Below are 16,518 nucleotides of genomic sequence, written 5' to 3'. Positions count from 1 at the left end.
ATCACTGGGTACACTGCACTTATCATCACTGACACTCTTACCTTGATCAGTACGAAGATTCTTGTCTTCCTTAGAACACAAGGAAGCTTTTGAGGCCGCCGCCTCCGAAGACGAATCTACGGCTTCGGTGCGGGGAGCAGGAGCTGAGACCTGGGAGGAAGGTTCTAAAACTACATTAATGTTAGTTTCATTCTCACTCATTCTCGACCTGCTCGAACTCCTTGAAGAAGCTTTACGTACCCTATCCCTTTCAAGTTTCCTAATATAAGAAGAAAGAGCCTTATATTCATCTTCGTTCAAAACCTCACACTCTTGACACGGGTTACTAAACGAACATTCATTCCCCCTACATTTAACACAGAAAGTGTGAGGGTCAACCGCAGCTTTCGGTAACCTCACCTTACATCCATCGGTCAAACATACTCTAAACAAAACCGGAGTTTTGGAAACAGAATCAAAATCAGACATTCTACAGGAAAATCCAGCGCAAAGTCAATAACGGTCCACAATCAGCGTATGCCAAGCCAACATAGAGCGAATACGTCACCAAAATGTCCAAATCAATCTCCAGGCAAGCGAGAAATGAAGAATATATCGGAATGAAACGACAACAGTTGTTATCGCTTCAGCGACAGAAAAAAAAAAAAAATCTGGCTGGAGAGATAGATTGGTTCATACGCCCGCCACCCAGCGGCGGGTAAGGTAGACCACCTGACCTACCTGTCGCGTGTGCCGCGAGATTTGAAATTCTGTCGGAACGTCGGAGACTATAGCTAAGTATATATCTGGCAGGGAAGTTCATGTACAAAACAATAAATTAGTTTACATGAGGAAGAAAGCAAATACAGATTTTGTGAAAACAAAGAGAGGTAAAGTTCGAATTACAGATGATGAATAATTATACTTTATTAGCAAAGGATGTTAATTTTTTACTGTAGCATATCAGATTATAAGGTACTTAAAATGAAATTTCACTCTTTAACTCTTTGTTGGTATAAAATAGAATAACTTATTTCAAGATATAACCCAGTGTCAAAGATTAGAACTAATTAGAATTCAAACAGTTATTTTGACTTCATTTAATGTATGGTGGAGAAAATTTGGAAAAAATCTTATGATAGGTGGATTAATGATATTGAACCAGATGAAGAAAAATGCTTTACATCCACAGAGGATAGAGGGATGTCAAGAATAAAGTTGATTATAATTGGAATAATCCCTACATCAGAATTTAATTTCCACAAGTGATGTACAGGTTAAGGTAAAGAAATATTGTAGTCACCGCGTACCAAAATGGTGCTGACCTGAAACTTTCTCACAGCTCTAAATTCCTCAACATATGGAACCAGTTCAAGGAGTGTAGCCTACCGTAGGCACCTAACACTCTCGGTCATCTGAGTGCATACCAACAATGTCATAATATGTACATACTGTAATGAATTAAAAGAAAGGTGCAGGCATAAGCTGTTTGAATTTTTAAGTTGCCCAACTGAAACTTAATCATTCATGTTGGTAGTTCCACATCCTTGTTGATATTTAAGATAAATTCACAAAGAAGTTGAGCAACTTTGAGTTAAGAGATGAAAGGAATCTGATGAAAAGTGGACTGCAGATGGCAATGCATCTGGGGCTGAAGGGCAACTGCAAAATCCTTTATGATCTAGTGTTCCATGTAAGACTAAATCAGTACTACCTCTCTTTAGGAAAGGTGGGAGAGGGAAAATTCCAGTGTTATGTGAATACATAATTCTTGAAAGAAATTACGTATTGTTCTCTGTGACCCAAGAAAGGCTAAGAAACTAAGCAACAGAGTTTCACTTTGATTTTACACTTAAAAGACTTTGCCAGGATCAGTAGTTTCATCAGTAGCTCCTGAGACAATACTATAGATGGCATACAAATATTTTATCCTTAAGGTGTATGGCTTATGTCCCTGGTATGACTTGACTGATGCTTACAGTTGTCATCTGTGGTTACCATCGGGAATCTTATAGCATGTCATTTTTGTTGCAGATTTGGTTTCCTGATATGTAGTATCTTAATTCAAACACTTCATTAAATAAGAATTACTCTGCTGACAAAGGATCAGAATTTTCTAGAATTCAATACTGAAAGTACTCAGCACTAAAACCAAGATTGCTTATTCCTAATAGAGGAATTCAATGAAGATGCTAGGTGATTTATAACTTTTAGGGCTATGATGCAAAAGAAAGATTTAAAATTTAATGATCCACTAATGATAACTACTGTAACCTGCTAAAGCTGTTCTTGTTTCTTAATTATTCAGGTGTTCAAGTTGTACCTGGAACTGACCATCCAGTCACAACTGCTCAAGAAGCACATGAGTTCTGTGTTAAGTATGGATTGCCTGTTATGTTAAAAGCAGCATATGGAGGTGGAGGACGAGGTATGAGAGTTGTGAGAGAATTATCGGTAAGTAGTTATTTTTGATTTTTTCCTTTTGTAGTTTTTAGCTTACTTGAGCTGAAAGCTCAAGTAAACTTTTCTCATCAAAAATTTTATGTGTATGTATTCATTTATGTATGTGTCTCTGTCCGCTGTAAACTTTTCACATTTTTGACTGCTCTTCCAGAACCACTGGGTCAGTTTGAACCAAACTTCATATGGAGCATCTTCCTCCCCCTTCCTTCCAAGTACAGATGATTAAGAGATACGTACTGTAGTGAAAATATGGTAGGGTAATTTAAAAATCATATCTAGAGCTACTTGGCCAATTTTAGTACATGTATTTATTTGGCATTAATGCTTCCTTATGTAGTATAGATTGAGTTCTCTACCAACTGTGGCCCCTAGAGCCAGGTTGGGGTTTATGGTAGGATCAGAAGTTTTATAAAGGAATACCGCATATAGGAAAATCTTAAAAGGCTTCTGAAGAATAATAGGGCTGAAGTTTCTCCAGTTGACATAAATCATCCTCATATACTGCAGATTAAAGTTTGTTCAAGCCAGAAAGTGGGCTCAAGTGAGCAGTGTGGCTTATGGATAATTTGCTAGTTTTGTAATTAATGAAGGTAATTATTAACATTGAAAATCATTTACCTTATAAGGACATAAAGAACAAATTCATTTTTCTCTTTTAAGATATGAACAGCAGTAAGAAATAATAGGTGCTCTTTTGAGTATCTTTATATGGATAATTGAAGTTTGTCATTTGGGCCTTTTATTGTAGAATTAATAAAGGTATCATATGGATTTGTTGTGTAACTCAATTATTAGTTTGTAGCCTTTAGTCAGCAAATACATCTGAATTGTCATACTGGGTTCATATCAGCATATTGTTAAAGATCGTTGATAGTAACCAGATACTGTAGAATAACATGGTAATTACATGGCACACTTCAAGGTATTCATGATTATTCCCGGACTCAGAAAAGATTCATTATCTTTCTAGTTCTTCACTGGTTTAGTACAAAATTCAAACATGTTTAGTGTGTGTCCAATGTGGAATACACATAGAACGTGTGATTTTTAAGGACAAAGTGCTTATCATTTGTATTATTGAATAAGAATTCACATTTCCCATGATCAGAAGGCAAGACTAACCAAATTAGTTTATCAGGTTAGTAACATCTCGTTACCCTCAATGACTCCGGGAGAGGCCGGAATCTAAACCCGCCTTAAGCGGAGAGGGAATGTTTTAGGCGGGTGGATGTAAGCTCTGGGAGTGAAAGAAGCAGAGCGCAACAATCCACGGAAGCCGAGGCTGAAACGCAGTGCGACTAACAACTCCGGAGGCGGTCGGCTAAGCAGCGACACTCCCCAGCCCAAGGTCCTGGGAGACCCACTACACCTCCCCCTCCGCTGGTGGGACCGGCCGTCAGCGACAAACAACGAGAGCGGCACCCAACTACGGGGAGTCCCACGAGAGGGGGAGGGAGGGAGGGCTGAAGGGGGACGATCACGTGACCAGCGAATCCCCGCGAATAAAGGATCACGAGGGAAACGCAGGCAAAGCCTATGAAGGCTAGCTGCCGACCGAACACCCAAATATACATAGACAAAATAAAATCAATTACTTAAAGCTAAGGGAAAACCATGCTTTAACAGGGGTAATGAAAATAAGGGGCAAAAAATATAAAACGCAACGGAGGCCACTCAATGAGAGTGGTCGCAACAAGGAAAAATTACTTGCTTACCGACAAAACGAAAACAAACGGTAAGCTGACGAAAAGAAAAAGGGGGAATTCTTGAATGGAAAATACCAAACTAAAATAAAAGGGGGGAGGGGGGAACGGTAGATAAACATCGAAGCACGAAACAAAGAAACGTGCACGAACGCCGACCCCCTTGAAAAACAGGAAATCATGAAAATAATAAACGTAGATCAAACAAGATCGACAAAGCAACTGCCACCCAAGACATAAATAAAATATATACTGAAAATATATACTGAAATATTATAAGTTACGAGTATATAAACATATAGGTACTGAAAGAAGCCCGCTTACAAAACAAAGGAACGACGTAATGGCGGCTCGCTACCGCTCGCTACGGGAGGAGACGCCTAACAAAATCCTAAATAAAGGCAAAACGAAAGGCAAAATCACTCCCTACATACAGAAAAAGGGCGAACCAGTACTTAACTTGGGTGAAGAGGCAGATTGACGATCCATAACGAAAAAGAATAAAGAAACCAATAAAAAGAACAGATAGCTATAAACAAGCGTGTAACGCTGTGAGGCTATCGATAAGAATGACGCCGCAGTCCCCTTCAACAGGGTAGCTGGGTGTGACCTATAGGTCGGCTCCCCGTTTTCAGGGTCTTTTGATGAGGAAAAGGCTAATTGGAGGGGTTGCTGTGGTAGTGTTTAACACTCGCCCCAGTTCTATACCGACACCTTTTATTTAGGTGAGCGAGTCAGAGACTTCTGACATGTCCAATTTAGCAGTTCTCTGGTATCATAGCAATATTTTACTAGAAATAGTGCTAAAGAGGACACATTTCACGGAGCGACACGGCTGAGCCCAGAAATACTTCTTATTCTCAGAAATATTTCACCATTTTAGTGCTTGAACTGCCTGAAACACTTACACCTCTATATTGGGCATTACGTACTGCCCTAAAGGCATTGTTACTCCCCAATGGTCTTGAGAAGTTTGTGTGATAGCTCATAAAATATACCAATTCCATACAATAACCTGACATATACATATTACTTCATCCTTCTTCATAATTGTTAGTCAATAAATTATACAAATGAAATATCTACACATAATGCATATTTGGTGCCACATTACACAAATGATACTAAATAAATGCATCTTTATTGCCACATCACACAAGTATATGTGCTGCCTTATGTATTGTGTCATTTCTGCAAGCTCAAATTTTGTGATGGTCTCTTTGTTCTTGATATTTTATAGCTCTCTTTACTTCCTAATATTTTAGGAGAACTAATTTCATCACTTCCTTGTGGCCCAGTCTGTCACTTTTTCTTCACATTCTATACGTGTATTGTATTTATTTGTTCAGAACTTTTTGTTTATTAATACCAGTGTTTTCACCTTTATAGTTTTACTCTACAGTTAATTTGCAGACTTTTCATCTGATTTGGTTTAAGAAGTAATTGTAATTGTTCAGTAGGCATGCACTATTTCTACTTTTACATCCATGAGAAAAAGTTTCATGATATTTGTACTTCTTAGAAAACTGTTTAATGTATTCTGTTAAATTTTGAGAGCAACGTCGGGAATGTACAGCACTAGTATTTTTGAAATTTATTGATGTCATTTTTGAGGAATAATGTTAATTATTATTATTTTGTGTAAAGGGGATATACTGTAGTACGAATACATATTACGTATTGTAAATATGTTTTGTTCAGTATTTATTTATACAAAATGCTTGATGTCCAACAGGAAGTTAAAGAAAATTTCAGCAGAGCATCATCAGAGGCAGAAGCTGCTTTTGGAAATGGGGCCATGTTTATTGAAAAGTTCATTGAAAACCCACGACACATTGAACTTCAAGTATTGGGTGACAAAGCTGGCAATGTTGTTCATCTGTTTGAACGTGATTGTTCAGTTCAGAGAAGGCATCAAAAACTTGTGGAGGTAGCTCCTGCTCCTAATCTAAATGCAGAGGTGAGGTGTAACTTTATTTAATGGGAAAACCACAATGGGCATATCACAGTACAGTACATGAGAACATTGTTATTTCAGAATTCCATAACAGGGAATTTAGGACAACTGAAAATAAAGGTCTCAGAGCATTAATACATTTATTTAGAAATATCTTATTTGGTAAATGATAGGATAATATGTTTCCAAGTTTTGGCCTTTAAATACCCAGTTTTAAGTTTTTATGCTGTAAATCATAAATGTTTAGAGGTGATAACCATGATATGAAACCTATGCCTGTCTTAGTGCAATTGACAAAGTGCTGGATTGAAGGCTTGGCATGTGAAAAGTGGAATTCTTCGTTTCATTTTGTATTATGAGTTTACAAATTAATTCAGTTGATATCTTACCCCAAAAAAGTAGTTTAAAAATTTGTCTTCATTACGTGGCTGCTTTTTTCCAGATTTCATGTCTGGGTACTTTTCAAAGCCCTAATGTGGCCACGAAAATATTCAGAATGGAAAATAGTGGAGATACTAGCAACATGAGCATGACAGATAAATGGCAGTATCCTTCATAAACTAATTATTTCAGCCTGCAAATATAGCGCAGACCAAAGGAGTGGCAGCTGTGTCACTTTTGTGTAGTGGCATTAATTTGTCAAAATACTATTCCAATATAATACCTAACTGAAAATAATTGATATTACATAGGCTGATTTCTCATTTATAACAAGATTTTAAACCAATACTGAATTCATTTCAGCTTAGGGCAGCGATGGCAGCTGATGCAGTGAAACTTTGCAGAAGTGTAGGCTATGAGAATGCTGGAACAGTTGAGTTTTTATTAGACAATACTGGTAACTACTATTTCATTGAAGTCAATGCTCGCTTGCAAGTGGAACATACTGTTACAGAAGAAATAACAGGGTAAGTATGCTTAGCTTTTCTTTCTTTTCTAAAACTTGTTTTAATGGTCTATTGCTTGGTTTTTGTAAAGGTTTGCTTGTTTTAACTGACAAGAGCATGAAATTAAATGAAACTTTTAAGTTAAAATAATTGGGTACCAGCCTATTATGTCACAACATATAGACCACTAAATCTACCTTTTGAAGCTGGTGGTGTCTTCACAGTGCTTTTAGACAGTAATAGAACCACAGAGATGACAGAAAAGTAAAATGCAGTTTATGGGCTGTTTTATCCTTAGCATATGCTAATCTACCCTTAATTTACATGGTTTTCCTGATGCAATTGCAACTTCTGTGGTGAAAACTAATGTTATAAACTAATTAGACAGAATTTTGAAATCTCATTTCCATAAAACCTTACAAAATTAATTTAGTAATACCCGCTATAGTACTTGTTGCAGTTTCTAATGTTTGAGGATAAGTTCTCTCAATACCAATAAACATTTAATAATGACCTATGAGCGGGTCATTAACACACTCAAGAGCTTATTCCAACTTAGGGTGTAAGCATAAAGGAACTCTCAACCTTTTATGATTAAGGGCCGTAGTATTACCAACATATTCTTTTTGATATCTTCATACAATACATACCGTATATTTCGGCGTATAAGTCGACCTTTTAGCCCCAAAAAATCATACCAAAATTAGGGGGTCGACTTATCTAACGGTAACAAAGAGTGAATCTTTATTATTTTGGCATATAGGTACAGGAATCCAGGCTTTACAGTTGGCTAATAACAATGACAGCCTTGTTGAGGTAACTATGTATGTAAATACCAGTTTGTTCCGATACGTAATACAAACCCTTGGTCCTTTAACAATAGGAAGGTAACTAGCGGCAGCTGGGACGGTCGTAAGCTTCGAACAAGGGGAGAACGGTAGTTAACTGCTTGTCCGATCGTCCGCGCGCCCGAGAGGTGAAGAATCACTTTTGCTTTCGGCCGCGGGTGTGAAGGACGTGTTCGTCATCGCTCTCTGCCCGCTTCATCGTCGTATGCTTTGTTTATATTGTGTTTTCTACTAATGGTTTGTTTGACTTGAAAATGAAACTGTAAGTACACTGTTTTCATTTTCATTACTTAATTATGAATCAACATGGAGCTATCGCCGTAGAGACGGCGATTTCCGCTCTTTTCATGAATTGAACCCTTGAATTATGTCTCGGTGCCGAGGGCGGGCGCACTCGCGCCGAGTCATGTATTTTGGGCGAAAGTGTGTAATTGAAAGATGTAAGTACTCTTTTTCATTATATTTTTGCCCTGTGCGTTCGTTGCCGAGAGCTTGATTGCGCTCGGCACGAACCTCTTATTTTGTATGAATAGAATGCAATGAAAGTGGATTCGCAATGCAGTTTTCTTTTCATTTTCATTTATTAATTGCATCAAATTTAATTTTGGATCAATTTCCGCTCTTACCCGGGAATTAATCCTTAAGATTTATTGCTGTGAAAGTGAAAATAGCAAGTGCAGTATTGTTCATTTTCATATATATTTATTATAGCATCATATTATTATGGATCAAGTTTCCGCTCTTACCCGGGAATTGATCTTTCCCCCTTTAAGTTCTATGAAGTGAATCGCAAGTGCAGTATTCTGTTTCATTTTCATATTACTTTTCACTGCTGTGCGGGGGTAGGGGAAGCGAAGGTCTGCCAGGAAGTCGTCGGAAAGCTCTCCCGCGACTCCCTTGGTATCCGATTCTTCGTCTTCTTTCCTGCCCCCCGCTCAGCTTCCTCGTATTTTGTATTTGGGGTCTCCTTCCGTTCGTGGGGTTGGGGCATGTCTCCCCCCCCGTGCGTGAAGGAACCCCTCTTACTAATCTGTCTGTGCTACCGCAGGTGCTACATCCGTGGGAGACGACCTTGGACAGGTATGTGCCACTGCGGCTGCAGGGCGTGCCTAGCATCCACGATCTGCTGCAGCGTCTAGCGAGGTCTGGGGCGGTGACCTTGGAGTGGTCTCCACTACAACCTTCAGGCCCGCTTATGCTGCCTTCCCCCCGCTGGTCTACACTCCCCATGCTGTGTCGTGACGCCGTCTGCCGCTTCTAGGGCCGGTCGCCGCCGTACTGAGGAGGGGTATGCCGCCGCCGCCTGTGTTTTCTTCGTGTTGCCTGCCCCAGACTTCCTCTGTTCCAGCAGCTCGCCCCTGGACGGCCGCCAGTACCAGGTTCCCGCTGGCTGCCGATGATTCTACGAGGCGATGGCTGGGCCTGCCGTACCTGTCTCTGATGTGGTTCCCGCTACTGGCTTGGCTGTCCCTTCTGTGTTTACCGTTGCCGCTGTTCCTGCCGCTCCTGAGCTGGTTGCTGTTCCTGTCGCTCCTGGTTCCTGCGCCTGTCCATGCTGGTCCTGCCCATGGTGTGTCTTCCCCAGTCCCAGGTCCTTCCGGACAGGTGCAGTCGGGCCTGTGTTGCTTCGGCAATAGGCCCGACTCCGGCCTGGATTGGAGGACCTGACGACTGTCCTGCGTGAGCTGACGAAGAAGAGGAAGGTGTCATCTTCGTCTTCGTCTGTTGCTGCCTCTTCCCCTTCGACTTCTAAGGCCCATAAGCCAAAGAAGAAGAAGGCTGCCTCCCCCCCCTAAGAAGTCTCCTTCGGGAACTTCTAAGGGCCCGGGGGGTCCTTCTGCTGGTCCTCCTGCTCCTTCGGGAGCGGGGCCCGTCTCCCCTTCCGTAAGGAAGAGATAGACGGGGACCAGAGGAGTATCGGTTAGCTCTGGTACTTCCTCGCCTGGTGCTAGCGGCGATGCCGCTACGCCAGGTTCCGGCTCGGTCTCTCGTTCGCGGGAGATCCCGAGTGTACGCTCTCCCTCGGGAGACCGTGCAGCCAAAGTTTCGGCGCCAGAGTTCGCTCGGCGCCAAGACCGCGGCACGGAGCAGAAGGCTGGCGAGAACCGCTCAGGTGACTCTCGCCAGGCCAGCGGCCGCTCTCGCAGCGACCAGCTGGTAACCGGGTTTTGGTATATTCCCCCTAAGAAGACTCCTTCGGGAACTTCGAAGGGCTCGTCACACTCAGGTGTGACGGGGGGGGTTCTTCTGCTGGTCCTCCTGTTCCTTCGGGAACGGGGCCCGTCTCCCCTTCTGAGAAGAAGAAGAAGACGGGGACCAAGGGTGTGCTGGCTACCGCTGGTACACCCTCGCCTGGTCTTGGCAGCTCTGCTGCTAAGCCAGGTACCGGCTCGGTTTCTCGTCCGCGAGAAGTTCCGAGTGTACGGTCTCCTTCGGGTGACCATGCAGCCAAAGTTAAGACGCCTGAGTTCGCTCAGCGTCATGACCGAGGCACGGAGCAGAAGACTGTAGAGAAGCGCTCAGGTGACTCTCGCCAGGCCAGCGGCCGCTCTCGTAGCGACCAGCCGGTACCTCGGGTGCACGTGACGGTCTCTGACCGGCCACGGGTTGAGGCTGGGAAGGGGTCCCCCAGGTCCCCTCGACCGACGGTACCAGCCTCGGCTGGTACCAGCGGTCTGACGTGCCGCGAGGACGCTCACCGGTCTCACCGCAAAAGTGAGCTCTGCAGGTCACCTGACCGCAGCTCCCACAGGGACCGGGCGGATACGGTGACCAGCAGCAGCTCGTCTGACGCACGGGACCGGGGTCGACGTGCTCAGTCGAGCCGCTCGCCACAGGTGAGCGGCACGGCCAGGCCTGCAGATCGATCCCCACCGCGGGTTGGTGATCGGCTGCAGCCCCCCACGTACGCTGGTCCTGCCAGCGAGCGGGGGGGGAGCGTCAGGTCTGTCTCTCCACTACCTTCAACTTCCTCGGGCTACACCGGGAAGAGCGAGGTAGCTAGGAGTGATTGTGAGAGGTGCGCCGCTCACGATCCCTTCACGACGCCGCACGTGCCACGTATGGTCTTAGGACCAACCAGGACGTACGCGCAAGTGATTGGAGGCGACAGTCAGAGGGGGGAGGGGTTAGCGTCAGTTCTGTCTCTCCGATACCTTCAACTTCCTCGGCATACGCCAGGAAGAGCGAGGTATATAGGAGTGATCGTGAGAGATGCGCCGCTCACGATCCCGTCACGACGCCGCACGTGCCAGGTATGGTCTTAGGACCAACCAGGACGTACGCGCAAGTGATTGGAGGCAACTGTCAGGGATCTGTTGCTGGTCCTTCTGCTGAAGGAGGAGGGTCCTGGGAGCTGCTCTTGTTGGAGGGACTGGATGGTCCTACTCCTCAAGACGCTGTAACTTCCGAGATTCAGAGTAACTTTGCCCAGGTTATTGCACTGATTCGTCAGCACAACGACCTGGGGGAAGGATCGCCGCTCCCACCAGCAGAGCCCATGTCTCTTGCTCGAGTCGTTTTGGGGCCCGAGAGGGAACCCAAACCGACGGTGGGTGGTTTGCCGCGATCGGAGCTTGCCGATCCTGTCTTGAACCAGAGTCTCTCGTCTCCGGACAAGAAGGCTCTCTCAGTTCTGGCCGGTCGATCAAGCTACTTCCACCTCCTCTACTGCGACAGCGGCGTTTCTCTCGTGTCTTCGGACACCGTATTTAAATACTCCTTCGGTCTCCTGAGAGGTTTCGACCTCGACGAGGACTGGAATGAGTCGGAGGACGGTATCGGCTCTCTCCTGTCAGGTGTCGATCAGCCCCACCCAGACGACGTTCACAGTGGCGGCAGACCCTTACCTACAGTGAGAGTTCGTAACCCTCCTCGGGGAAAACGTTTTCTCCTGACGATACGTTTTCCCAGACTCTGAGAGGCCATCGCCGCAAGGCGATGGCTGCTCCTACTCTTCTCCAACTGCTAGTTCCACTGGGAAGGCGAGCGAGTATCCAATTCCTCCCCCATTCCCTCTCTCCTTACGGCTACGAGGGAAAGGGGAGGGATCCTACAGAGATTTCTCTGTAGGATTCCACGTTGGGCACTGCGCTACCGGGGGGACCTTCGGGTCCTACCTGACGTAAGCCCCGGTCGTTGAGGAGGGATCCTGCCCCATTCTCGATTTCTACGGGAATCGAGAGGACCACCAGCCGATATCGTTTGACGAATTCGGTGGGGGTTTCGCAGACTGCTTAGAATTCTACGGAATTTCTAGCGCATTCAGAGTGTTAGAGTTTCTTACGATCCCCAAACACTTAGGCGAGACCACGGTCCAAAGTGAGCGAGACGAGAATCCCCGATATGTTACACGATATCGGGAACCTCGCCTATGCTCGAATTCCTGGAATTTCTAGCATTAGGAAGAAGACTGCTGCTGAAAGAAGACTATCTCACAGTAGGCGACCAACCTGGAATAGAGAAGAACGGACGGGAATATCCAGTTTGGCTTGAACTATCGTCTTAGTATTCTGTTCACCATTGAAGTTTCCTTCGAGGAAGACTTCTTCACTCTCTTTGATAGAGACCGAAGGTGGTCGATCTCCAATCCTTATTTTGTTTTCTTGAAGGAAATAATTTAGGATGGAGATCGTTGTTCAGAATCCTATAAATATACTACGTATATTAACCTCGCGACATGATTCTGCTAAGCAGTTGAATGGTCCGAGGGGTAGGCGCATATCCTGGTTATTCTACGGATTGCGACTTAGACGAAAAGTATTCTAATTGAACTGCAACTCGGGTTGCCTGCAACCTCCCAGGAGTTTCCAGTTTCAATTTTATATACTTATGGTGTCACAACAACACCATTTAAGCTTTTATATTTACCGAAATTCGTTTCGATATATAATTGCTCGAGCATATCTTTTTATGCTCGGTGGTTCTAGCCGAACGCATTCCTTCGTGGAAAGGATTACTTGGCAACTCAGGATGACGAGTCAGCGACAGCTACTGCGTATTGAATTGCCCGAGGCATTTCAGTACCAGCTGCCGCTTTGAGATGGACGGTTGGTTATGTCTTTCTCACCTGCTTTGATTGAATACCAACCGTATCTCTGCCCAACAATCACGGACTTAAGTCTCTGATTAACGGGGATTCTCGCATACATGAATGACCATCTACTGCTGTGACGCTAGTATTCATCGTCTTCGGTATTGCGAGAATTTTAAACAGAGATATCTTTTCGACTCTCATCTTTCTGTTTACCGCACGGTAACAGAATTCTGTAATAGTTCTCTTGCGGATGCATCGTATTATCGATAATGCGAATGATTTTTGCGGAATCTGAGTTTGTCCTCAAAATATCTTGTATTCGGAGGTGTGCAATTGTTCATTGTTCACCCCGGATTAGCAGATGTATTGAAAGACATCGCCTACTCCCACACCTGCCAGCTCTACTTCCAAACGTTCAGCCCATGAGAAGCAGTTCTTCAGGCGGCTCTCCCCTGTGTTTCATTACTGAAGAACGCCCCGCTTTCATTGCACAACGGACAGCAATGAAATGGCGGTTAGCGTTTTCAGTCATTTGTAAGCACAGGTTTAGAATCTTGAGATTCCTTCTCTCGATTCAGCTAGAAGACGTAGGTTGCATTCATTGCCTACCTTCATCTTCAACGTCACATAGTGTTGTTTCTCGTTAAGCTGAGATTCAACGTCTATGAGATTTTCTTGCCATCAGGGACCTCGGTCTTTGAAGGCAATTGACTTTCGCCTTTTGAGCTTATGCATTAAGAGAATCATCGCCGCGCCGTCCGGCATCATTGACTAACAAATATTTTATTTGTTTAGTCTCTCAGCATAACTCTTTAAAGGGCAAAGGTCACGTGACTTACCCGGATGCTTGGACAAACTTGCCTCTACTGATTCCGAACCAGTCAGTCGGCAGGGCTGTCAGAGCGCCCGAGTCAGTTACGAACTATGCTGTGGACTTAGTTCGGTTGTTCCAGAGCAATCATTACTTCGTCTTAATAGCTTGTCAGTATGAGTACTGTACATAACCAAAGTCGAGAAGAGGGATAGGTCATATGACTATCCCCTTCTTTTCGTCTTAGGTAACTGCATGACTTCTCTCGAGAAGTCAAGCAACAAAGGGATGGGGATTTGTGACGCTCGATTTTCGTACCGATCTTCGTAGCGCGAAGACTCAGAACCCTTCGGTAACTGACGATTGGTTCGAGTCCTTCACAATACCCTCCCTAATGGACTTCACCGTCCGAACGAAGGCTATGCTGCTTTGTCCTGTGAAGGCATGACGGAGCTGTCTGAAGAAACTCGACACCCAGGATGAGTGTGGACGCCTCTTCATCATTCTCTCGCGTTCCGCAAGAACTTCTCCGTGGCGCAGGTAATGAAGGCAGGCGCCTGGTCCAACCGGACCGCATGCACCTCCTTCTACCTTCGGGATATTGCCCACAGTTCCTTGGATCTTTTTTCCTTGGGAAACCGTGGTGGTTGCTCAACACGTTGTGTAGTTAACCCAGACCCTCGCAGGCTGAACAGCATCAAGTCCTGGTGTGACCGTAAGAATGGATGAGGAATGAGTGTGTGACTGGCTCCTCTTCCCATCTTTTTCTTCCCTCTACCTCTGGGTAGAGGGACACGGTCGTCACCCTGCTGGGTAAGGACGAGATGCAGGTGAGCTACTCAATAGAGCACCATCCTATCCCTTTCAGTAGGGATAGGAGTAAATATCCACCACTTCCTCCAACAAGGGGGAGGAAGTGGATGCCAATTTGAGACAAACCCATCATTTTATGATTGTCTCTTGCAAACAGGAACAAGTTCTTGCTTGCTGGTACGAAGAGATACGCTTGCCTCTCTCTTAGTACTTGGCCCAGAGGTCTGACCATTGATCCTGCGGTGCACACCCCGATCAATCGGACATGAGGTTTGGATTGCCCTCCCGTGCTCTTACGAACCCGGGATGCACTGCTCAGGGTTGGACGAACACCAGTCTGTTCACCAAAAAGACTCAGATTCCTCCCACCAAGAAGTGAGTCTTCCTATTGTTAAAGGACCGAGGGTTTGTATTACGTATCGGAACAAATGACAATTTGTCGAAAATTGCATTTTTCCTAACTATACAAACCTGAGGTCCTTTACATATAGTCCCACCTCATGCCACCCCTCACTCTGCAACTTTTTGCATGGGCCTAAAGCAAAAGTGATTCTTCACCTCTCGGGCGCGCGGGCGCTGCGCGGCATCGGACAAGCAGTTAACTACCGCTCTCCCCCTTGTTCGAAGCTTACGACCGTTCCAGCTGCCGCTAGTTACCTTCCTATTGTTAAAGGACCTCAGGTTTGTATAGTTAGGAAAAATGCAATTTTCGACAAATTGTCACATTAAAAACATTTCACACTGTAATACGACAATAATAATGCATTAGAACATCCATTACCTTAAATAAAATGAAAAAAATCAAAGTAACTTGAAGAAACCCCAATCGCAGAATAAGTGTAAACATTGCGTAGTCATTTGTAGTGCCGTAGTTGAGAAGGATGCGTTCACTCTGACAGTTTTCTATTTACCGGGGTATTGTTCAAAAACATTTATGGTATAACATCTTTCTGGGCTCAGCCGTGTCGCTCCCGTGAAATATGGTACTGCTTTAGCACTATGTCTAGTAAAATATTGCTATAATACCAGAGAACTGCTAAATTGGGACATGTCAGAAGCCTCTGACTCGCTCACCTATATAAAAGGTGTCGGTATAAAAACTGGGGGAGGGGCGAGTGTTAAACACTACCACAGCAACCCCTCCAATTAGCCTTTTCCTCATCAAAAGACCCTAAATACGGGGAGCCGACCCATAGGTCACACCTAGCTACCCCGTTGAAGGCGGCTGTGACGTCATACTTTTCGATAGCCATTCCGTGTTCGCACGTTCGAATATTACTATTTGTTCTTTTTATTTTTGATTTTTCTGGTTACGGATCGTCATCTACCTCTTCACCCAAGTTAAGTACTGGTTCCGCCCTTTTTCAATATTTAGGGAGTGAATTTGCCTATCGTTTTGCCTTTATTTAGGATTTTATTAGGCGTCACTTTTAAATAGGGGGCGGGCGGCAAGTCGCCTTTACGGCTTACTCTTGAATTGTACCGATTTACGCTTGAATTGTACCGACTTCGAGTAGTCTTCCTCTCTGCTTGTAACATGTGATATTTCAGTACATGTATGTATGTGTATGTATGTATATATGTATATATATATATATGTATATATATATATATATATGTATGTATATATTTATTTATTTATTCTTGGGTGGCAGTTTTTAGTCGATCCGATTTCCATTTATGTTTTGTTATTTTCATTATTTTCACGTTTTTCACGGGGGTCTTCTTTCGAGCACGTTTCTTTGTTTCGTGCTTCGCGTTTATCCACCGTCCTATTTCATTCAAGAATTTTCCCTTTTTTCTTTTCGTCAGCTTGCCTTTGTTTCGTTTCTTATCGTTTTGTCAGTAAGCAAGTAGTTTTTCCCCTTTTGCGCCCACTGTTATCGAGTGGCCTTCATTGCGGTTTTATATTTTACGACAGTTTATTTTCATTTCCCCCGTGTTAAAGCATGATTTTATTTTGTCTATGTATATTTTGGATGTTAGGTCGGTTAGCCTACATAGGCTATGCCTGCGTTTTCC

General features: G+C 44.1%; 1 protein-coding gene across 8 annotated transcripts in view; it reads left to right on the top strand.

The window, feature by feature from the left end:
• LOC135196132 (pyruvate carboxylase, mitochondrial-like) overlaps nucleotides 1–16,518 on the top strand; it is a 132,829-nt gene that overhangs the window by 77,143 nt on the left and 39,168 nt on the right. For all 8 annotated transcript variants that reach the window (XM_064222660.1, XM_064222657.1, XM_064222659.1 and 5 more), the window contains 3 exons: nucleotides 2,288–2,433; nucleotides 5,881–6,105; nucleotides 6,847–7,010. In XM_064222660.1, the coding sequence (XP_064078730.1) occupies nucleotides 2,288–2,433; nucleotides 5,881–6,105; nucleotides 6,847–7,010 (535 nt within the window). The remainder of the gene's footprint in view (nucleotides 1–2,287; nucleotides 2,434–5,880; nucleotides 6,106–6,846; nucleotides 7,011–16,518) is intronic.

Source organism: Macrobrachium nipponense, chromosome 17, assembly GCF_015104395.2.
Source record: "Macrobrachium nipponense isolate FS-2020 chromosome 17, ASM1510439v2, whole genome shotgun sequence".
NCBI classification, from domain to species: domain Eukaryota; kingdom Metazoa; phylum Arthropoda; class Malacostraca; order Decapoda; family Palaemonidae; genus Macrobrachium; species Macrobrachium nipponense.
This window is presented reverse-complemented; position numbering and strand designations above follow the sequence as displayed.